The sequence below is a fragment of the Oryza glaberrima genome, chromosome 1 (genome assembly GCF_000147395.1).
Source record: "Oryza glaberrima chromosome 1, OglaRS2, whole genome shotgun sequence".
Classification (NCBI taxonomy): domain Eukaryota; kingdom Viridiplantae; phylum Streptophyta; class Magnoliopsida; order Poales; family Poaceae; genus Oryza; species Oryza glaberrima.
The window spans coordinates 20473055-20497979 of NC_068326.1; the positions used below are offsets into that span (position 1 = coordinate 20473055).

The 24925-nt window shown below is 44.0% G+C and overlaps 2 protein-coding genes across 2 annotated transcripts; one reads left to right on the forward strand and one right to left on the reverse strand.

Moving 5' to 3' along the window:
- Positions 1-9904: 9904 nt before the first annotated feature.
- Positions 9905-13100, forward strand: LOC127760670 (formin-like protein 20). Its single transcript, XM_052284959.1, has one exon. It carries the CDS (start codon positions 10143-10145, stop codon positions 12573-12575), a length of 2433 nt encoding a protein of 810 aa, XP_052140919.1. The 5' UTR covers positions 9905-10142; the 3' UTR covers positions 12576-13100.
- Positions 13101-17558: 4458 nt separating this feature from the next.
- On the reverse strand, positions 17559-22172 carry LOC127762817 (myosin-17-like). The gene is made up of 17 exons (XM_052287349.1): positions 21885-22172; positions 21613-21773; positions 20941-21500; positions 20588-20727; positions 20335-20452; positions 20160-20258; positions 20021-20077; positions 19760-19921; positions 19534-19677; positions 19228-19434; positions 19003-19140; positions 18851-18921; positions 18661-18760; positions 18468-18581; positions 18296-18376; positions 18114-18211; positions 17559-18029 (listed from the first exon to the last, which is right to left on the reverse strand). Exons 2-17 carry the CDS (start codon positions 21713-21715, stop codon positions 17915-17917), a joined length of 2307 nt encoding a protein of 768 aa, XP_052143309.1. The 5' UTR covers positions 21716-21773; positions 21885-22172; the 3' UTR covers positions 17559-17914.
- Positions 22173-24925: the final 2753 nt, after the last annotated feature.

Below are 24925 nucleotides of genomic sequence, written 5' to 3' on the forward strand. Positions count from 1 at the left end.
ACCTCAAGCCCACCTCTTCCGCAACCCCCAGCCCTCATCCGGCGGGACCTCCGCCGCCGCCTCCTCGAACCCCAGCCCTTCCTTCGTCGACATCTTCCACGCCAGGCCGGACGTCTGATCGGACGCGCTGCCGACCAAAGATCTGAAGACGAACAACTGTAATGATACATCATGATTTTGGTTTTCTTGTTTCTCGTTTAGTCGACATTGGTGAATGCCTGATGAAACTGATGGATAACCTTTGGTTACTGATGATGTTGTGGTTGTATTTGGTTTGCTACTGGCTGCAGCACAGAGTATGCCGGTTTTGATGGCCTTTGGCTGATTGGCTCTCAGGCCACAATGGCGTACTTGCTGGGGAAACCGCAACATGAGTTGGTGGAGAGGGTGAGCTGGGAGTGTTGTACATTTGATGCATTGTTGTTTAGATGAAATCGTAGTCAGCAGCAGATTGGTTGGCTCGCGGGCCCCTTCGCCGTCATCGTCGACCTCCTCGCGCCGCTCTTTGCCGACCTCCTGCAGCGCAGACCTGCCGACGCAGTGGTGTTCGACGGCGTCCTCCCGTGGGCTGCCACCGCGGCGGCCAGGCTCCGCATCCCGCGGTACGCGTTCACGGGGACGGGGTGCTTCGCGCTCCCGGTGCAGCGATCACTGCTGCTCCACGCCCCGCAGGACGGCGTCGCGTCGGACGACGAGCCGTTCCTCGTGCCTGGACGCCCCGACGCGGTGCGGCTCTTCCGCCCATAGCTGCCGGAGCTGTGCCTCCGCCGCCGCGTGCCGCTGTCTCTCCGTCGTGAAAGAGGAGAGGGGAGAGAGAGTTGAAGTGAGGGAGATGGGGAGAGAGAGGAGGAAGAAGGGGGCTGAGAATGACATAGGGGGCCCACGTGGGCCCATCTATTTTTTTATTAATTTGTGTGGCACTGACATACGGGTCCCACGAGGTTTATTATTTTTCTAGAACGAATTACCACATAAGCGACTCGTCAATGCCACATCAGATGAAGACCAAGTCAAATTAGCCACGCAGTCACCACGTCAGCCAAAACCGCTATCCAAACCGCTGAGGGACCTCATCTGCACTGGTTTTGACAGTTGAGGGACCTGTTGTATCTGGTTTTGCGGTTGAAGGATGAAAATCGGACTCATCGACAAGTTAAGGGACCTAAGATGAACTTATTCCTATATTAAAAAACGGAGGTAGTATGATCCTTATAATAGTTTGTTGCATAACTTTTATTAACAAAATTGAATTTATGGACTGGTTTAGTTTGTGACCTGGCCTTACCAATATTTGACAATTTTAAGTGTTTAATGTCTATATTTGGTTTGAAACCAAATTTTGGTATGCCTTAAAAAAAATATATCATTTCAATAGTTAACTTTGGCTATTTTGACTTTAACCAAACACAACATTGCTAAAAAAAAATTAACGTTCTACAGCACAGTTGGGTTCCCCCAATTAGAAAAAACACCACCAAAATTTCTCCACTTCATCTAAATACCGCAGCTTGGAAGAGTTTAATTATCTTCCATTCATACCACACACAACCATCAGCACTCGTTACAGTTTCCCGTCTGAGCTGTGTAGGGTCCACAGCTTGGTCTTGCAAAATGACCACACTAGCCTACCCTAACCGCATCATGGTTCGATACTTGGATCAACGCCGGCGATCGAGTTCGCAGGCGACCAACGCAGACCATCTGACCATGGAGTGTGCAGGGTACGTGCTCGAGCTCGAGGGCAAGCAGCGGCCGTGGTGCACGCTTCAGTTCAGGTGCGTCCGTGCGTGCGAGATGAGTGGTCGACAACCCGAACTTGCTGTCGAAAGGGCGAACCAGTGCACATATCTATATATACTCCTTTTAATGGTGGTGATGGTAGTATATTTGTCACTCCATCTACTCCCATTGTAAATTTTGCAAGTTACCTCTTGAACTTCTTAATATTAAAAATGATCAAATCTAAATGAATAGTCATAGAAAAATTAGATTAAGATGAATATTCTCTATAGAAAAAAATAGATAACACATTAATATATTTTCTTTTATTTGCAGCAAAGCATGAATATTTTGCTAGTACATCTAAGTATCGAAGTCTGGCACATATATGTATAAATTTAGCATTCACCCATGTCTTGAATTGATCCATGCAAGCTCGCTAATGAAATTAAGCGAGCTTTCTGGGTGACACCAAACGAGCTCGAGGCCTCGAGGGCAATGCCACAAATCAACGGACGCGTGGACAGTGATGAGCTCAGGGCTACGGCCTACGGCATATGGCACGATGAGATATGGCCGTGTGTAGTTGTTTTGATAAAAAAAATAATTTGACGTATACGGATACATATTTAAAGTATTAAATGTAAACTAATAACAAAACAAATTACAGATTTCGCATGTAAACTGCGAGACGAATCTATTAAGCCTAATTAATCCGTTATTAGCAAATATTTACTGTAGCACTATATTGTCAAATCATGACGTAATTAGGCTCAAAAGATTCGTCTCGTAATTTACATACAAACTGTGCAATTGGTTTTTCTTCGTCCACATTTAATACTCCATGCATATGTCTAAACATTTGATGTGACGGAAAAATTGAAAGTTTGAAAGGAACTAAACACAGCCTATAGCTAGCAAGGTCATGGATTTGGCTATTTTAATATGCGCGCGTTTAGGGTAGGGAGATTGAGTAGGGGTGGGCTTAGAATTTTTAGGTTGGGTATTTGAAATAGGAAGAGATAAAAAAATACAATATCAAGCGATACATATGTATAGTTTCGTATAGTTCTAAACTATATAATATATAATGGCTTTAAGAATATTTTTATAAATTCGTAGAATTGGCCGTGAAATGAATTGCATGTATTTTAACATATAGCTGAATGGGCTGAGTTGTGGCCCAAACTCAGTGTGGGCTGAGAAAAAAGGGGAGGGGAGAAGGAAATTTGGACCAAACAGAGAAGGAATGGTGAAATAGAGCCCAAGATGAGTAGTGAGTAGTTTAAGGCTTCTTCTTTACTTTTTTTAATGGACGTGACTAGACAACTACCGGTCGCTGGTCTGTCTTATCCAGCTACCATTCCATCCAGTATAAATCCCCCTTCAACTTTAAAAATACAATAGAGTGTGCCTTTTTTAACCTATTTAATAACTTATATCTTTTAAATCACATATTGTTTTTAAGATCTATTTGCATCATTGTACTCCACTCAAAATATGTGACAAAACGAGATCCATATTGAATATATTTAAACATTTTATTAATTGAAAAGTAAATTATTACATGTTAGGAAGTAACTTCCATGTTATCAGGAAGTAACTTTTATATCTTATACATGATTAATTCTCATTATGTTACTCCATCAATGTTATTTACAATCCATCAAAGATTTTATCTTCTTTTCTCGTACTACATGAAAAACAAAAGTGAAAGGGAAAAAAACAATCAGTGCTTAAAACAGATTTATGGAAAGTTACTTCTGAACCATGCAAAAGTTACTTCCAATTAACATTAAAGTTACTTTTGAAAATTGTTAAACTTACTTGTACTGATCTGTGCTGATTAAATTTAGTTTCTAGATATAGTCATATTTTTATCACTACGACGAATTTACTTCTAATGTCGTGTCAAAATTATTTCTTTTTGTTTTAAGTTACTTTTATAATATATGTAAATTACTTTTAGAATTTATTAAATTTATTTTTATATGTATAAGTAATTTAGTGAAATCTAAAAGTAATTTAGATATATTATAAAAGTAATTTGTAATTTATCATTAAAATATAATCATGTGAGATCTTGTTATAAAGATTTAATTGTTATGAACACAATGGTGTAGTTGGATCGTAGATCGGATGAGTAGTTTAATAGAAAGTTTTATTTGAAGTATAGGTGGTTCCTATTTGCTTGATGGACAAGTAGTATATTTTCGGAAGAGTAATGGCTTCAGTGGTGTTACGCTGTAAGACTAAACCGAGAGGCTTCTCGGTTTAGATTTTATGTTTTTAATACATATATGAAGTATAGGGTACATGTACCTATTTTTATCTAAAAATCTTGGGTATACATCCGAAAACCCTTGAATCACTACTGTGTCCGCCCCTGAGATTGTGGAGTGAGGACTAGGATAGAATGCCTACGTATGGGTATTTTCCGTCCAAACTCCAAACTAACACAATTAGTGGCAAAGGTGATGGTAGTGCTATAAACCAAAGCAAACACAGCAATGCTGTGGTATTGTACAAAGCTTAAAAAAATTGTGTGGTATTGGTTGATTTTGATCTTCGAGAAGGAATTTTCTCTTACATACAGGAGGGATTACAGGAAGCAGTGTGTATTTTGTGGACATGTGCTATCATGAACATGTTACATGTCACCGACGAAAGCCGATTGGATTTCGTGGTTTTTTATATTCCGATGACATGGCTCGGAATTTCGAATGCTTTCATATAAATTCAAATGTCAAACATTAAACTCGATTAAAATTCGGCCTGAATTTATTAAAAACCATGGTACCGATAGAGTTCAAAATTCATTGGTCAATCGGTAATCTAACCCTGCGTAGAGTAGCCACACGCACGATTCCAGGAGAAAGAAAAGAAACTAATTAAAAACGCCGGTCGCCAGGTGGTGAGGGGGACGCGGCGCAAGTCAGGGGCGCGCGCCGTCCCGATGCCGCGCGTACGCACGTAGACGCGGCATCACGCATGGAGCGGCAAACGCCTCCGTTGCAAAACGCAAAACCAACCAACGCCAACGCACGCGGTGCGTGTGCTGCTGCTGCTCACCGAATCAGCTAGCGCGGCAACAACTGCGTACCAAGTGAGGGAGATCGATCTCACGTACGGCGCGGCGTGGTCGTCGCGTATGCTACGCGTGAAACGCCCGTGGAGGCGTGGACTGATGGCTAGAATTAGCTCAGATCAGGGACGACGACTCTCTGCTCGCCTTGACTTGAAACGGAATTTTCAATCGCTGCCTCTGCCTGCAAACCCGCATCATGTAACATCACTAGATCTACTATGCGTGTACGTATGTACGCGACTATAGGGGTGTTTGGGAGAGACTCACAGAAACATAAGTCTCTAAGGGAGGGACTTATATTTTTGAGAGAGGGGCTTCCCTAACACCCCCTATATAGTATATACGCGTCGGTGTTCCACATGCATGTCTGTCTGCAGATTAGCGTACCTGTCTGTCGAGCGTGACATGTACAGTACTAGTATTATACTCGTACTAGTAGTACTCCCTCCGTTTCACAATGTAAGTCATTCTAGCATTTCCCATCTTCATATAGATGTTAATGAATCTAGACATATATGTCTAGATCTATATGAATGTGGTGAATCTAGACATATATGTCTAGACATATATGTCTAGATTCATTAACATCTATATGAATGTGGAAAATGCTAGAATGACTCACATTGTGAAACGAAGGGAGTAGCATTCTAGCGGAATAGACAATGTTTGCGCTGAACTGAAACCCTCCTGGAGAAAGTGCAGCACGCCAACCACCGCCGCCAGTCCACACAACCTCCATCTCACTCAACCTCACGCAGCTTAGCTCCTGCTGGTTTTGGGGAACGAATTGGGGCAAGGCAAGGTAAAAAAACCGTCACATACTCACTCCTCTCGCTGATCATTGCGATCAAATTTGACAACAGCATGTACCTTATTACCCTTCTTGGCTCATTTTCCAGATCTGTTTTTATATGAAAATCAACGGAGGTTTAGCAACTTACCAAGTTTTATATGAAAATCAACGGAGTACTTAAGACCAGGTGTTTGGCTGTAAGGTAGGAGTATGTACAGTCGGAATGTCGCATTGTTTTCCACGCAGTTTCAGAATTCAGACATTGACAGAGCAAGGTACTAGCTAATTAAGAGGTCAGGCCCGACCTAATCCTGCACCGATCGTACAGGGAGAGAAGCCATAAGTTGGCGACACTTTTGGACAGCGTCCATGTCGCGAGCTGTTGCCGCAGCACCATCTCACTGACCTCCATTGCCCATGGACCATCCATCACTGACAACAACCGGCGCCGGCCAAGACTAAAACCAGGGTCCCTTTGCCATTAGCTAGGCCCCCCCCTGCATCCTTCTAGTTCTATCTACTACTCTATCTGTCTATCTATCTATCTACATCGATCTATTGTTGTCAATTATCATCATCCATCCATCATCCAATGATATAAAACCAACACACAGCTAAATAAAAAGCAGAAAATGAGGGGCAAAAAATAGCCATCGAATTTCAGATAAGCACGGACAGATCGGTAGACGGATCAGCACTGAATGCAAAATATCAGGGGATGGAAAATGGAATGATTGTGAGAGAAGAACGAAGAACCCTGAAAGCATGCATGCATGTGGTTCCATCTCTTGACAAGCAAAGGATACATATTTACACATGCGTTGCAACTTTCTGCCCTTCTTTCTAGCTTGATGCAGTTGCTTTCTCCAACCTCCTCTCTCCCTTTCTGTCTGCAGGCTGATTGATACTACTACTACTACTATTTGGTAGCCCCATGGATTAGGCATGAGCCGCAGCAATGCAACATATAGACAGGAGACAACTACTACATAATTCTCAAAAAAAAATAATAAACTACTACATGTTAAACATAGCCAGAAATCAATTTATCTTGAGACGAAGAGATTAATAAGTAGCGTGTGATACGGAAGACGTCTACTTAGGGTGTGTTTGGAAACTAGGGACTAAATTTAGTCCCTCTCACAGGGACTTATGCTTTTGTGAGAGGGACTAAAGTTTAGCTCCACTTTAGTTCCTCCAACCAAACACCACCTTAATATGGAGATGATACCACTAGTACGTACGTGAGTGGCTAGCGTCCAAATCGCCGCTTTTTCCTTGGCATCAGCTGCTAAACTCTGCTGTTGCTTTGTGTGGACTTCAGCTCATCAGCTGCCTCCTTTTTGGGATTGGAATCTTCTTCAGGTAGGAAAACTGGAACAGTACTACTCCTACTAGTGTACTACTTGTAGTGTTCTACTCCTTGATGGTTGAGAAGAGAACCATTAATTGATGCAAATTACTGCTGCTACAGACCCCATTAATATAGCATTTAATGACGAAATCTAGCAGCAGTAACATTCATTACCCATGCAAATAAATCTGGCTTCTCTGAAACACATCCAGCATGGACAAACGAAAGTAGTAGTAGTTCTTCATCAGAGTTTTCAGGGGAAACTCTGTGATCTGATCCCTTTCTGCTGAAGCGTCTGAAACTTTGAACGAGAAAGCGTCAAGACACTAAACCGGGTATTATGAACGGGAAAAGGTGGTGTTAATTAAGTATACTAGTGTTAGCTCAACATCAAGCTCAAGAGAGTGTGTTTTGTGATGATAGCGTGAATGATAGCTCAAGAGGAGGGGGGGCCCTTGGGCCGCCGTCCACTATTTGTTGATTTGCTCAGCTGTAAGCCACGCATCGCGTGCCGATGATCCACCCAAAAAAAAGAACACGAGGGCACTGGGGTGAGCCGAGCAAATCATGGCTCCAACTTGGACAGACCGAAAGGCACCTGGCAAAATTTCACTACCGGTAGTGTACTGCTGTGAGAGCTGTGTTCGTTATGTTGGAGACTAATCCTCCACACACACGCAAAACAAAACGACGTATTAGTATATGATTAATTAATTATTAGCTAAACAAAATTTAAAAATAAATTAATATTTTTTTTAAAAGAACTTTCCTATAGAATTTTTTTTTTCAAAACGCGTACCCTTTATCAATTTGAAAAGCATGCACATGAAAAACGAATTACCCAAAAATGAAGAAAATAACAGTCTTAGGTGCAGTGTGAACATGGTTACTCGGTAGTACTGCAATGATAGGTAGGTGGTGACACGGTAAAATTGTGTCTGCTACAGTAGACTAATGCAGAAAAAGAAGTATTGGTATTTTTTATGAACTGTTGATGGCGGTTTTACAATGTCTATCGATTTCGACCATCAGTAATGGCTTGGAAAAACTATTAATGCATTTGACTATTCATTCTATTTGTGTCTAACACAATAAATTAATGTCTATGGCTCTGATAAACCATCAAAGGTAGCTTTACTATGGCTATTAATTTCAGCCATTAGATTTCAATCCGATCACTCGATAAAACAACTAATATATGAAATTCTTCATTCTATACCTATAATGTAGAGTATCCGTTTTCGGTATGGATTATAAATTGGGATATCTCTATTCTGGTAAAAGTGGAGTTGTCTTACCTCTTCCTCACCATGTAAAAAAAAAAACACCCTACCTAGAAAACCAAAAAAAAAAAAACGTTGTTTCCGTAAGAAAATCAACCTGGTCACCAGACTAAACTGGATTGATAAAACTAAAACCCATTATTAAAACCATTCGTTTGTTTTCCTCCCATCCTATTACAGAATGGTTGTGTTCCAGTGAACGGGCATGGAATGTGCATCCAGCTAGAGTGCCCAAATGGTTGTGTTGTTGTGGCTCACAAGTCACCTTTCTGACAAGGTATGCAATGCGTGATGCGTGATGCTTCAGGGAGCAGAAATGAGGGGGGGAGCTAAACTGAAATTGTGTTTGGTGTTTGCCTTTGAGGGTACCCTGGCTGGCTGCAGATCATAGCAGGTTGTTGACACCTGCTCAAATCCCATGTTCGTTTGTTCGTTCGTTTCAGGAGTTTTCTCCGGAGGAAAACACTCGGAAGACGTTGCAAGTTGCTACTACTAGAAAAGAACACGCGTTGCTTGCTTGAGCTAACAATTAACAATCTATGCAACAATCTCTCGCAGGGGAAAAAGATCTATATAATCATCTACATTGCATGTCAAAACTAGTGGATGTTCAATAATAAACCATCTTCCTAGTTTGAGAAATCCAAATTTTCATTTTTTTTCGAACTTAAAGAATTACCATTTGAATTGGGCATGCATTATGTAATTTCAATGTATTACTTAATTGCGTTTTACTAATTAGCTAAACACTATTCAAATATTTGAATTCGCGACTCTGGGATTCAGATTTTAACTCAAAAATCACATTTTAACTTGAAATTACGAATGCAATGGTACTATTAATTCAGCGGTTAAATAGTGCGTAGCCACATACCGACAAATGGTTGATTCAAGATTTTGATGAAAATTTTCGTACCTATTACCCCCTCTCAAAATATAAGTATTTTTAATATTTATATTCTGTAGCTGTATCTAAGTACACATGCTTAAAACATACTCCCTCCGTCCAAAAAAAAAAGACAAACCCTGGTTTCCGTGCCCAACGTTTGACCGTCCGTCTTATTTGAAAAAATTATGAAAAAAAATAAAAAGACAAGTCACGCATAAAATATTAATCATATTTTATCATCTAACAACAATGAAAATACGAATTGTAAAAAAATTTTATATAAGACTAAAGTTGGACACGAAAACTCAGGGTTTGATTTTTTTTTTTGGGGACGGAGGGAGTAGTAGTAAAGAGGTGGTATATGAAAACACAGAGTGATGCAGGCATACAGCTACACCATACTAGGCCTACCTGTCAGTTTGACAGAAATCACCATTTCAGCTGGCTGTGCTGGCTGCTGCAACTACTACACTGGGCACCGAAGCTTCTTGGACACAGAAAACCGCGTAATTAGCCAATAATCTACTCCTACTACTAACTTAATAATAATCAAACATTTTCACTCGCCTAGTCCAACGCATTACAACGACTAATCATTCCCCTCCTTAACCAAAAATAAATAAATAAATAAACAAACGTACGCTCCCTCCTGTCTTTCTTCCAACCAAATCATTTCGTGTCGCGTAATATAACCCTCCCAAAAAAAATTAAATTCAAACCCCCCCAACCTGCCTTCACTCGAAGCAAACCTCACACCTCACCTCGCGTGGTATATAACCACCACTCCATCAACGAGTCAGAAAGAGAGAGAACAGAAGAGGGCAAGAATTCCACGAAAAGATCAATCAAAAAGCCAAAGCGAAGCGAGAGAAGGAGAGAGAGATCCAAAAAGCTCGCCACTAACCTCTAGCTGCTCCCCGCTTTTGGTTTCGGATTCGCGTCGCGGCGTGCGTGTGCTGAGGAATCGAGTCGAGCTAGGGAGGGAGGAAGGTGGCTGGCGCGCGGCGGCGGCGGCGATGGACGGCGACGCGAGGGCGAGGAGCGGCGATGGCGCGGGGGCGGGCCCTGGTGCTAGTGGCGCCACGACGTCGTACATGAGCATTGACGGCGAGGAGAATGGTGGCGCCGGCGGGGCGAAGGTGTGGGTGCTCGTGCTGCTCTTCTCGTTGATCGTGCTCATGCTCTTGCCGTCGGCGGTGCGGCGAGGCGGGCCATGGGGAGGGGGAGGAGGAGGAGGAGGAGGGGGAGGGGGAGGGTACCAGCGAGGACGAGGAGGCGGGCTTAGCCTCAAGAGCGGCTGGGACGTCGTCAACCTCTGCCTCGTGGCGTTCGCCATCCTGTGCGGCCTGCTTGGCCGCGCCGGCGACGGGGAGTCCTCTTCCGGCTCGGCTTCTACCGCGGCGGCGGCGGGGGCGGCGTCCGAGGGTGGCAGGAGAGAGCATCAGGTCTCGCCGTCCTTGGCGGCGGCGCCGGCTGCCGAGGCGGTGGGGGAGGAGCCGTCGACCGCCGAGGTGTGGGCGAGTCTGAACACGTCGGCGGCGGCGAGCTACGGCGGCAACAACCACTACGGGAGCACGGGGATCCGGCGGTTGAAGAGCAGCAGCTCGTACCCGGAGCTGCGGCTCGACAGCGACGGCGTCTGGGGCCTCACGTCGCCGGAGGCGGCGTGGCGGTTCTACGACGACGCCGAGCTTTACCGGACGCGGCGGCCTGAGCGGAGCTGGGACGTGGACGCGCCGCACAAGCGAACAACGACGACGCCGGAGGTGAAGACGATCCCGGTGGACACCTACGAGGTGCGCCGGAAATCGCTCCCGCCCAAGGAAGAGCGGCGGCGGCGGCGGGGCAGCATCGAGAGGCTCCCGAGCATGGCCGAGATCGCCGAGGAGGAGAGACCACACCCGCAGCCGCAACAACCGGTGGAGACGGTGACGCCGACGCCGCCGCCGCTGGCGAGGAGCAGGAGGTGGAATCCCGAGATGTTGGAGGTGGTGCTGGAGCAGGAGTCACGGGTGGAGGAGACGACGATGCCGCCGCCGCTGACGAGGAGCAGGAGGTGGAACTCCGAGAGGCTAGACGCGGTGCTCGATCAGGTGGCGCGGGTGGATGAGACGGCGATGCCGCCGCCGCTGACGAGAAGCAGGAGGTGGAACTCCGAGAGGCTGGACCTGGACGCGGTGCTGGATCAGGTGGCGCGGGGGGAGGAGGAGACGGTGATGCCGACGCAGACGCTGGCGAGGAGCAGGACATGGAATCCCGAGATGCTGGACGCGGCGCTGGAGCAGCAGCAGGACACGGTGATGCCGCCGCCGACGCTGACGAGGAGCAGGAGGTGGAACTCGGAGAGGCTGGACGCGGTGCTGGAGGAGATGAGGGTGGAGGAGGTGGCGCCGGCAGCGCCGCCGCCGCCACCTGCTCGGCCACGCCGGCGCAGCCGCAGCGTCGAGAGCCTGCCAAGGACAGAGGAGTTGGAGGCAGAGATAGTCGTGGAGGAGATCAAGTACCCCCTCTCGTCGTCATCGCCGGCCATGTTCCCGCCGGGAACGCCGCCGCCGCCTCCTCCTCTGCCTCCGGCGACGGCGCCGCGGAGCAAGAAGAAGCGGAGCGGGAGCGTGGGCGGCGCCAAGGACCTCGCCTCCGCCATTGCTACGTTCTACCAGAAGAAGCGCAAGAGCATTGGCATCAAGAGCAAGAAGAAGCATCACCACAACCACCACCACCACCACCACCTCTCCGATGGCCACTACTCGTCGCCGTCGTCCGACGCCTCGGCGAGCCCTGACTCCACAGTCCGCACCACCAACCCCGCTCCGGCGCCGCCGCGGCCGCCGCCGCCCCCTCCCCCGCCGCCTCCATCATCCATCTTCTACAACCTCTTCAAGAAAGGCGGCAGCAAGAGCCGCCGCATCCACTCCGTCGCGCCGCCGCAGCCGCCTCCGCCACCTCCGCCCACCACGCGCCGATCCAGGAAACCGCCACAGCCACCGTCCCGCCCCGCTCCTCCTCCACCGCCTCCGCCGCAGCAGCAGCCGCCGTTTTATCCCAGGCGCGCTGTCGTCTACTACACCTACCCGCTCCCGCCGCCGTCGCCGCCGCTGCCACCGCCGCCTCCTCCTCCGCCGCCGCCAATGTCGGAGGGGGAAGAGGAGGCGCCTCCTTCCGTCACGGCGTCGCCGGCGCCGGCGTACTGCGCGAGCCCCGACGTGAACGCGAAGGCCGACAAGTTCATCGAGCGATTCCGCGCGGGGCTTACGCTGGAGAAGATCAACTCGTACCGCGAGAAGTGGCAGAGGCAGATCCAAGACGACTCGTCGTCGGCCATGGCCGTGGCCGAGGAGGAGGGAGAGTTCATGGTCATCGGCTCCCTCTTCGACCACGACGACGAAGAGGATATCATCTCCTTGCCGGAGACGCCGGCGACCGCAACCGCCGTCACCGTCGGCTTCTAACTACTAAGGTAGCGACGTGAGGTGTGGCACTGACCCTGAAAAAAAAAAGAGAAAAAAAAAAGAAAAAATGGGGAAAAACAAAAAAAAATACATTTCAATTTCGTTTTTGTTTTTGGGTTATATACCCATCAGATTTATTCTCCATTCTTGGGTAATTAGGAGAATCAACAGTTGAGTTATTGATCGCTATTGGAGAGGATCAATGCAGCTAGAGTGTGTGAAAAGGGAGAGATATAATTACTCCATTGAACAGAGTGGTAGAGAGAGAGAGAGAGAGAGAGGGGGAGCATTTTGTGCTTGTTTTAAAATGGCCAAAAAGCTCTCTTGATATTGCATTAGGTGATTAACTTGATGTGAATTACTACATATGTTTGGACATTTTGTGTTTGTACTTTGTAATATACCAACAAAAAGTAATAGAGCTTTACTTTTTTTTTCTTTTTTTTAATCATCTTCGTTGTACATGTATGTACTCCCTCCGTCCCAGAAAGACTCAATTTCTAGGTTTTGGTGTTTAACGTTTAACCGTCTGTCTTATATGAATTTTTTTATGATTAGTATTTTCATTATTGTTAGATGATAAAATATTAATAATACTTTATGCATGACTTATTTTTTTAAATTTTTTTCATAACTTTTTCAAATAAGACGAACGGTAAAACGTTAGGCACGGAAACCCAGGAATTGAGTTTTTTTTGGGACGGAGGGAGTACAAACTAGTACTCCCTCCGTTTCAAAATGTTTGACACCGTTGACTTTTTAGTACATGTTTGATCGTTCGTTTTATTCAAACAAAAATTGTGAAATATGTAAAACTATATGTGTACATGAAAGTATATTTAACAATGAATCAAATGATATGAAAAGAATAAATAATTACTTAAATTTTTTGAATAAGACGAATGGTCAAATATGTACTAAAAAGTCAACGATGTCAAATATTTTGAAACGGAGGGAGTAGTACACATCTATGTACGGTAGTATGGATATATACTTATCTGATTTGCTTGCTGATACCCAAGTACGTACACGTACAATGCAGGGTAGCTGTCAAATAATGATTTGATTCGATGATTCGATCGGTGTTTGGTAGTGTGGTTCAATTTTAGTTTGGTTTAAATGTGGCCGGTTGTGCTTAGTTTAAACTGGGCCTCGTGTGGTTGTGCACCAGCCATCAAAGACACCGATGGAAATGGCACATTATATTGTGTCATCATCAACAACCTCACAAAACATCATCTCATCACCAGCAATAATTAACTCAAAAGGGGTACAAAATGAGTAGCAATAATCCACTTGCGATGCTTCCCTTAAAAAACAATGTGTACTCTGCCACCACTGTTTTGGTGGATGTGGTTGGATGTGCAATATGGTATAGCTTTCAAAAATTAAAAATTTGATTAGTGCTAGTAATGGTTTTTTGTATGGCACCCTTAATCTAGTCCTTCCACCTTTTTCCTAGTTCTTTTCCACTTGAATCATGCTCTAGATGGGGCCAAGCTAGCTTGATCGAGATAATGGAGTGCAAGCCACTTTCATGTCCTAATCTTTCTGTTGGGGGGCACTGCACCACACTTGACTATTCTTCCGAATATGAGTGCATCTAGCTGGTTTGTTCAGCTATATATTTCAAACACGGGGAAATAATTCATGGGTCAATCATAAACTTCTCGAGTGTTAAGCAGAAATTTTTTTTTCCATACAAAGTTTGAATTATATATGCGAAAAGTTTTTTAAGGGGTTCATTTTTCTAGCGAGTTGGAAGGACTCAAGGTCATGGTTCCTCTAAGTTTTATTTTTAAAAAATAATTGAAAGTTGTGTTGTGTAATTGTGTAAATGCTACTCCTAGCAGTCATATTGCTTTATTCATGTGTTTCTTAGTTTATGACGATTATTCATGTGCACAAATAAAACAATTAAATATTAAAAGGTTGAAAAGTCGGTTTAAAAGAGTTATGAGAATGTTGGTGCAGAAAGTTTTTTTAATACAAATAATATTATTTAGCAGTTTAAAAAACATGTTGTGATAATCTCTAAGAGGAAAAGAACGCTCCCTAAGCATATCATGCCCGTGGGGACAGATCCTAACATACATGCATGACTATATGAGAACCATTAATTCCACACTTGTGTACTCATATGTTGCAAAGATAGATACAATGTTTTTTTTCAACAAATTTCTTACAAATGCTCCTCTATTTTTTTAATAGGGACTGTTTATAGATCATTTGACAGAAAACCCCCTCATAAATCTTGCAAATTTTGGACCACATGATTGCTTTAAGATTCGTGCAGGCAACCAAACCCTAAAAATCCTCTCTCCTCTCCCGATTCCTCACGCGCCGCCACCCCAACGCGCCGCCGCCCGGCCTCGCCGGCTAGCCGAAAGGTGTCAACGGCGCCGGCGAGGCCCCCCCAGCCGGCCCCCTCCCCCTCCCTCTCCTCTCCTTTGCCTCAAGCCGGCGGCCGCGAGCTGTTCGTCGTCATCCCCATCGCTGGCGGCGGGCGCCACCACCGTCCGCCTCCTCTTACAACTCTTTCCGCTTTGCCCCCGCCGCCATCCTCCAGCCCCGCGGCTTCGGCGGCGGCGCTGCCGCCCGCCCGATCCGCCACCCACCGCCGGGCTGCCGCCTCCCACGGCCATCCCTCTAAAGCCGGTGAACTCCCCCCTCTTCCCCCTCCCCCCCCCCCCCTCCACACCCCCACCCCAACCCCACCCCGAGACCCTAATTCGTCAGCCCTCTACCGGAATTTAGGTTTGCCAGCGCCGGAGAAGAAAAGGTGGTCGCCGGAGTTGGAGAAGAAGAGCACAAATCGTGAAGCACATCCAGTAATCCAAATTTTGCAAGATTTAAGGTAGGATTTTCTATCGACAGAGTTTTAGCAATTCCGTTTTTAATATCATAGCATATGCTTGTCAATGAGCATCACTCCAACGCTGCGTGCCTGGTCACTCTGCAAAATGAAAGCCGACAGTCAGATTACTTGTTAAATCGCATGAGGCCTATATATGGGGGGCCTAATGGGCGATCGCCCAGCGATCGGATCCCCTCCCCCCCTTTCCCTATAGGCAATACCTCCTCCCACTTCTCCCCTTCCTCCTCCCCTTCTTCTCTTCCTACTACGGTACACCATAAAAAATTAAAAAAAAAGCTAGAAAAATTTATGTATAGAAATACTATATATATAAAAAAAATTTGAATTCAAATTCAAATTTGAATCGGGTATGTAAACTTTTGACTTATAAACTTTGGATCTATAAACTTTAGGTGTATAAACTTTAGATGTATAGAAATATTATATATAGAAAATATTTGAATTCAAATTCAAATTTGAATCGGATATAATTCAAATTCAAATTTGAAACGGGTATATAAACTTTTGACTTATAAACTTTAGGTCTATAAACTTTAGATCTATAAACTTTAGATCTATAAACTTTAGATGTATAGAAATACTATATATAAAAAAATATTTGAATTCAAATTCAAATTTGAATCGGAAATATAAACTTTTGGTCTCTAAACTTTAGATGTGTAAACTTTAGGTGTATAAATTTACTAAAATAGAAAAGTAATGCGGTGCCAAAAAAGGAAACCGGGTGGAGATGTGGAGGGAGGGAGGGGGGGGGGCAAAATCTGATCGCCCTTCGCCCAGTAGCATTTCCGGCCTATATATGCCATTCTCAAGCATGTTGGCCGTGACATCTTTGGATGATCATCAGCAATTTTGCTACCTCCGTTTTTTAAATATACGACGACGTTAACTTTTTTACCAACGTTTCATCTTTCATCTTATTCAAAATATTTATACAAATATAAAAATATTTAAGTCATGCTTAAAAAATATTTGATGATAAATCAAGTCACTATAAAATAAATGATAATTACTTTTTTTAATAAGATGAATGGTTAAACATATCTTAAAAAGTTAATGGTGTCATTTATTAAAAAACGGAGGGAGTATTAGTTAACTAAAAAATCGCATGCATGGATTGTTTGACTGGTTTGTAATTTCAAACCGGATCAAACTGTTTGATTGCCTGCTGTATTAATTAATTTGCACTTGCACACAGGCAGTGTTTGTAATCCTTGGCTGTGTTTAGTTACTGAAATTGGGGAGAAGTTTGGAGAAAGTTGGTAGTTTGGAAAAAAATTGAGAGTTTATGTGAGTAGGAAAGTTTTGGATGTGATGTGATGTGATGGAAAGTTGGAAGTTTGGGGGAAGTTTGGTCTTAACTAAACAGTGCCCTTGTGATGCTACCACTTCAGCAAAACAGAACCAATCAGTCCTCTACATTTTCATTGTTTGGTGTCTGCATGAACAACGTGGCGTGCTATTTTAGCTGCATTGTGACAAATACATCTTGTTCACCCTCTTCTCTCAGGAAGCCAGGCAGCGGTTCTTGATAAAGATATGTGCAAGTGTTCAATGATTTTGATTTGTATTTACTGTTACGTCGCTGTTACTAATCTTGCTCAAAAACTCTGTTTGGTACTTGAGCTTCGAACAATTATTTCCCATTTCTTGGTCGGTTCAGGATCACGTTGACAGGATGCGGACAAATAATGATAGGCTCATTGGCATGCAATTCTAGTGCTAGTACTAGATGTTCAGCAGTCAGATGTCACATTCAGAAAATGAGTTTGATTGATTTTATCTACGGTGTATGCGTCCAAAATGAGTTTGATTGATAAAAGTACAGTAGTATACTACCTCCATTCTAAATTAGTGGTTGCTTTGATTGTTTTTTCAACGTTTGACCATTCGTCTTATTTGAAAAATTAGTGCAAATATAAAAAAGATAAGTCATGCTTAAAGTGCTTTTGATAATAAAGCAAGTCACAAACAAAATAAATAATAATTTCATAATTTTTTGAATAAGACGAATGATAAAAGTTACAAATAAAAACTTAAAGCGACAAGTATTTTAGGACGGGACGTAGTATCATATCAACCATACTAGAGCACACGTGGCAATGTATACAGCAACATTGCTTGACTTGCAAGCTTCACACTCTGAAAGCTCCAAACCAAAAATCGTTTTTCTTTCTTGGCTTAGTACGTATCAGCTCAGCTCTGTACACGCAGGCACACACAACTCAACCAACCACTCTCTGTTGAAAGCGAAAGGGAGACCAAACCAAACAGAAAAAAGAAAAAAAAACAAATCTGTATATGTACTCCTCTCTTTTTTTTCTTTTTTCTTTTTGAAGTAGTTATATATACTCAAAACTCAAAACCCAAAACTCAAAACTGTGGTTTGTATCATGCGCTATGTACATCATCAGAACACGAAAAAAACGCGTGTAGATGTAGATCAGTTGTCGTTTTCGTTTTAGGGCATCAGATGTGGAGAGCCCTTGTTCTCCTGAATCAGGGGTGGCAGATCCATATCTGCTATGTCGATGTGAACCATCAGCTTTGCAATGTCATCGATGGAGAACGGTATACTGCAACAAGAAATCGGAAATGGATCAGATCATTAGGTGACCGAGATGGTAGTCAAGGAAACAAAGGGGAAAAATGTACTGTACCTGAAATCGTCATCTAACAGGAAGGAATTGATGTCATCTTGTGTCGATGGACTGTTCGATCCCTGCTGGACCATCTTGGTTCTCATGCTCGAAACCACCTGCAGTTTAGATTGTTTAGTCCACGAGGTGAAGAAGATGAATCTTGTAAAAGTTCTTGTCTGGAATGTATTGGAATCACATACTTCTGGAGGAATACCCAGAGTTCCATACTTGTCGTCGCAATACATTGTGCCGATTCTGTATAGCTGCTGCATGCTAAGTGCCTGTTTGGCAGGATAGAATGCATCATCCAATTTTGTTATTGACATAATGAGATTAGCAAAGCAGGTAGTGTAGATAAAGTCAAAAACTTACTGGGCAGTACTCATCAGTGATTTCTTTGAGAGACTTGCTGTGCTTCTCTTCAAGTATCAGAAGTGCTACGGCCTGCCTAATATGCTTCAGTTCGTCCCAGGAAGAACCTGCATACTGTTTTTCACATGAAGGTTAGAGACTGCTTCCTGAAAGACTTGTTCAGACAACGTAAAGACTTTTTTAAGTTTTTAACCTCTTCAGTCAGCCAAAAGCACCAGTGCTCTAGCTCATCCAACCCAGCTTTAACATACTCTCCATTACTGAATGAACAGCATTCACGCCGTAGCAGAAGACTACCATTGAAGTGATAAAAATTTGTCATATGAGTTCATGGTGCTAGTTTGAGAAATATGGAGAAGTGAATCGTTAGTATGCATGTGTACCTGTTGAAGAGTTGAACATTGATGAATGAAAATAGTTGGGTGAACAGCTTGCAGATTAGGAAGGGAGGCACCTGCAATGTAAAGAGGTTTAGATGGCGTGTATACTTGAATTAAAATTGTATCTACTGCCAATTTAATTTTTTTTATCTTACATAATTGGATTTTAGGACATTCAGCGAATTTGTAAGAATTTTGATGATGCTCTGCCAATGTGCCATAGAAGCTTGCTGTGCCAAGTCTGTTCCTTGAGCGCCTGACCCTCTGGGGCTTACAACAAATGTTCTTGGTGCCTAGAGAAAATTATATCCGTCATTCTTAACTTTCAGCAAATATACTTTTGAAACTGAAAGAAAGATATGCAGAAAGCACAATGCTACCTGAATACAGAGACCAAGCAGTGGGGACAGTTCCTTCTTCAAATTGTGCCTGATAATTCCATAGACCTTCTCCAGCAATGCAGTGAGCTGCTGCTTGAAAGCAAGAGCTGGATACTTGGCTTCAACCTGGCAAACTTCACCTAGTCCACCGACTAACCGTCCATCAGGAACTGGACTACGGTCAGGATGATTAGGTGCTTGATTTTCCTGGAATTTTTGCAACTAATATTGAGTCCAGAATCCCAAACTCACTTACAAAATCACTTAGGTTGTTGAGCATACAGAGTTTAGTTTTCGGTACATTACCTGTGGCGTCTTCAGGGGTGATGCTCTTCGCCTCTGACGAGCCAAAGCAGCTGCCCCGTTGATTTTCAGTGTTTTTTGGAGAAGCAGCAGCAGTGTGCATGAATTGGATAGCCAATATGCTAATGTCTCATTGTTGTCTCGAGCCTTGCAAGAGAAAACAAACAATTGATGCATATATCTTCTTATGAATAATAGTTGTAGATATGTGCATACCACTGCCACATACCTCAATTGCAGCACTTATCTTCTGAATAATGCGATCAAAAACTGTTGTCCTGTCCTCTTCAAATGATTTCCAGTGGATCAGGCATCGGTAGATGAGGTATGCGGCAATAGGCCTTCCAATAGAGAACCCAAGATCTTCAGATATGCACTTGATCAACAGCTCCTGGATATTCAGAAAAAAATGTTTAAGGCGTGACACCTGAACGAAATTGTGATACTGCTTGAAACACAAACAGAAGTTCAGAATTACTAAGCATCATACCTGCTGCTGCTTCTCAGCTTCAGGATCATTCAGGCCAGGCAGTTGAGAATTGTTCTCCTAGATTGAAATTAAATGTTGTTAAATCAGGAACTCATTCTACGAATATACTGATCAAATATAATTTGATGATTATACTTACATGAATGTCAACCCCTCTATCCACTATCATTGGCTTCACCTCACAATAAACTGCTTTCTCATTCTCATTCTCATTCTCATCCTCATTCTCTGGAGTTGGCTGTTAAGATGCACATGATTGAGCACGCTGAGCATCAAAATTGTGCGTCGAAATTCATCAATGTGATTTCAGGTACCTCAAGATCAGGATCATCACGGTTTACGTTTGACGGCAACCTGACATAAGGGACTGACGCGACAGCTCCTCGAAGCTTCTGGTTTTCTTCCTCAAGATCAGATGCCTTCATCTCCATCCTAAGTAAAAATAAATAAAAATCCATGCAAAACACTATGAGTTCTCCCATGAACTCGCATACTGGGATCACACATTAATTGTGCAGGCACATCAGAGATTCAGAGCTAACAAGTCTGAATTCTGAAATACTGAACCTTTTCAGGGATTCTTGCAGCTGCCTGTTCTTCACCTCCTCGACTCCGAGCAACCTAGCCAGCTTCTCGTTCCTCAGCTCGGCTTCGGCGACCGCCTTCTTCGCGTCAAACGTCGCCTTCATCTCTGCTCCCAGCAAATCCTGCAACTCGAAATGTCAAAATGTAGCATCTGGTTTGGTTGGTCACTGCATCTTTCTTTCAGCTGAATTTGTTCATGGATCACATGAATCAGACCACTTTCTTTAATCTGAATTTGTTCATGGATCATATGAATCAGACCGATTTCTTTGATCTGAATTTTGTTCATGGATCACATGAATAAATTGCACATTTAGAGGCATCGATGGTGTCACCTTGAGGCGGGCGACTTCGGCGGCGAGCGAGTCCACCTTGTCGGTGTCCACGACCTGCACGACGATCTCCTTGATCACCGGCGGCGCCTCGGCGATGGCCTTCTTGGCCGCCTCCCGCTCGGCGATCACCCGCACCTCCGCGTCCTCCACCGCCTGCTGGAGCACGTCCACCATCTCCCTGAGCCTGCACGCCTCCGCCGCCCTCTCCTGCTCGATCCGGAGCCTCGCGAGCCGCCGCCGCGCGGCGCGGCGCCTCCAGGCGCACTGGCAGATCACTGCCGCCGCGTGCTCCCGCGCCGCCGCGCGCGCGCGCCACCGCGCCTGGATGAGCGCGGCGGCTGCGGCTCGTGCGGCCCTGCGCCGGAGGGACAGCTCGCGGCGGGCGGCCATCCCCCGGAACGCGGCCTGCAGGGTGACGGCGGCGGCGGCGCGCGGCCGCAGCCGCGACTCCTTCCACGACAGGTAGGCGCGGCGCAGGCCCCGCTCCGCCAGGAGCGCCAGGAAGAGGAGGAACGCCGTGCGCCACCTCGCCACCTCCCCGTACCTCTGGACGAACACCTCTGCGACACATCCGGCGATCGATCGAGAGAAGTCAGAGTGAGCTCGGATTTTCTGCAGCTAGGATCCATGGATGGATCGCCGCGCGAGCAAGAAGGTGGAGAGATCACTCACTGAGTAGTTGAATCCAGGCGATCATCCGCCGCCACGCCGGGCCGCCGTGCGACGGCGGCCGCGTGATCGCGGCGGCGCTCCTCCTACTCCGATCTCCATCCATGGAGAGGAGTCGTCCGAGCTTGACCTTGACCTTGATGAGGTTTCTTTCTACTCTTGTTCTACAACAAGATGCATGTGAAGATCTTGGAGATGGAATCGATGCAACAAATTCAAACAAACACGAAACGAATCATGAGTGATTCGAATGACAACGATCAAACTTAGCTTACCACAGTGTGAGATTGATCAGAGATGATGACGCGATCTCTTGATCGATCGCCTAGCTTGCAGCTGGCATGGCATCTGCCAGCCTTACTTGCTTAGCTACTTTCCCTTCTCCTGCACAGCTGCACTGCCTTCCTCTTCTCTTCTGTTCTTCACTTTACCATGTAACAATGACATGTCACCTCAAAAGATCATTAACAAGGGAGAAAAAAGATACAGAGAAAAATAATCTTATGCCCAATTCCATGAATAAATTTCAATGGTTTTGGACAGCGAAATCCATAGGTTACATGAAGCAGACAAAAACTTGGCACTTTCTCAGTATATAAACAGAAGAATTGGTAGGAGGAATTGGCAATTTGCAGAGGTTTGGTAGGCCAGTGCCTGCCAATAAATTAATTAGTTAAATCGATTTATTAATAGATCAAATCATACATTTCAACTAAACCGGCCATTTCATTATGTGCACAGTGCACGTTGCAATATAATGCAAGAGCTGCACGGCCAGTTCCAAACTTCCAATGGGAATGGAGGCGAGGTGGTGGGCCGCACATCTCTTCCAACAGCTGGAGTGTATCGCAGTAATAAAAATCTTTTTTTTGCTACTTCTTTTCCCTCCATTTCTCCTTTCTGTTCACCAACCGAAATTGGATTTGTAATTTATAGCACTAGTTTGGCAGCAGAGATAATTAAATATGTTTAGTTTTGACAGGTGAAGGAACAATAGTTAGCCTATCTGTCATGCATAGATACATTCTGTAAAGTTTCAGGGAACAGGGAGGTAGTAGGGCCATTGCCAGGGAGATCGCCAGTGGAAGTGTGGGGCTAGTACTGGAAATTAGTGAGGATAAGAAGCGAAAAGGAGGTGGGAAAGGTAACATAAATAACTGCTGCAAGCGTGCTATTTCCTTATATTTTTCTTTTGAGTAAAATACATCATCGATCCTTAAATTTGGATCACGGTGTCACTAATGCTTATAATCTTATAAATGACTCATCTAGATCATAATCTTTCACATACGCTTTGGAACTCGACAGTGACGAACGCAAGACTAAATTTTAGGAGGTGCTAATGAAATAACATAGAATAAATATAAGACAAGTTTAAAGGTTATAATATCTCTGTTTCAGGTTATAAGACGGTTTTGACTTTGATCAAAGTCAAGCTGCTTTAAGTTTGATAAAGTTTACAAAAAAAAAATAGTAACATTTTCAATCCAAGATAAATTTATTATGAAAATATATTTAATTATTGATTTGATGAAACTAATTTAGTATTATAAATATTACTATATTTGTGTATAAACTTAGTCAAATTTGAAATAGTTTAACTTTGACCAAAGTCAAAAACATCTTACAACATGAAATAGAGAGAGTACGTATATATATATATGAAGAATTGAAGAGCATGCATAGTGGGTCTAGCCAATAGTAGGAGGGGCTCAAGCCCACCTCCCCCCCCCCCCCCCCCCCCTGGTTGGGATCGCCATTGGACCTCGAGTGGTAAATCAAACAAGATCACTGATCTAGATGAACAATTTACAAAATAATGTAACTAAGTGGCACCTAGATCCAAGTTTATAGGCCATCAACAAAGTTTACTCTTTTCTTTATAGAATTGGTATGTCCTAATACTGCTTCAGTGGAGTTACTGGATTGTTTCGATCGCATAGTACATAAAATTAGACTGTATACTACTACTAGATAGATTTATGGAGAATAATTTTGTGACGTGATAAAGCTGTTTGATAGAACTTTAGTTTCACTAGAGTCGGATCCTTGTCCGTTTTGTAGTCATCTGCTAACTGGCAAACTGTGTGATTTTTTAATGTCTCACCACCGTCTGGAGCACTTGTTACTGTGAACCTGCGGTATACTCCCCCTGTTAAAAAAATCAAACTTATTTCTATAATTTATTTTTATTAATAATTATTATAAATAAAAATTCGGTAACAGAATGCCATCTGACCTCATCTATAGCAAGTCAATAACTATCCTCCGACCTTTGATTCTAGGAATCCGGCAAAGGCTACAGACGGGACTGTTCTAGTTATACCTAGCAGCCGAACATGCCCAATATTGATATGGACATGTGGCATCATTGGTATCCTTCTCTTTCCTACCTCTGTTGTGAAACACACACAAAGCGCATGAAGGTGTCAAAGGAGAAGAGAGCTGGTAGCAAAACTTGGTACACCAATGTTTAGAAAGCACATGAAGGCATTGGCGCAGGTCAGGAATAGTGAAGCACAACAATGGCTGGGAGGGGAGGAGGATGCGGTCGGGCTGATAGGGTCGGAAGCTCGAAGCAACGATGGTGGCAACAGTGTTCTGCAGGGGAAAGGAAAAATAGAAAATGATTGGTCTTTATTTTTCGAGACGAGAGAATATTTGGCCCCGGTTGGTAGCTTGACATAATTGACGGTACAACCATATTTTCATGGGCCACCCCAATAGGATCTAGATTTGTTCTTATCCCTCTAGCGATTAGTAATCCAAAAAGCCCAACAGGCTAAAGCAAATCCCATCCTCCAGCCTACAAAACTGCCTTCTCCCTTGACGTCATTTTAAATAATGTCTTCATGCTGATTTGTATTGCTATGAAAATTTATAATCTTATTTGGCATTCTAAATAATTTTAAATAAAAAAAAGTCATAGACTACAAGTTGTCGATTTTATTGAGCTCTATAACTTTAAAATGGAGTTTATCTCCATCGGAGGACTTTGAAATGTAGATATAATATTTTGTAAAAATAGATTTAAGATTTTGTAACGAATGTTTGAACCCCCTAAATGATCTTAAATAAAAAAAAATTGTATGTCTCGTCGAGCTCTATAGTTTTGATATAAGTTTGATTTCATCCGATTTCATATTATGGGTCTGTTTGGCACAGCTCCAGCTCCAGCTAGCTCCACCCCTTCTGGAGCTAGAGCTCAGCCAAACAATTTCAGCTCCACCAAAACTGGGAGTGGAGTTGGGTGGAGCCCTCTCACAAAATGTACTAGAGTTGTGGAGCTGGGTTTAGGCAGCTCCACAACTCCACT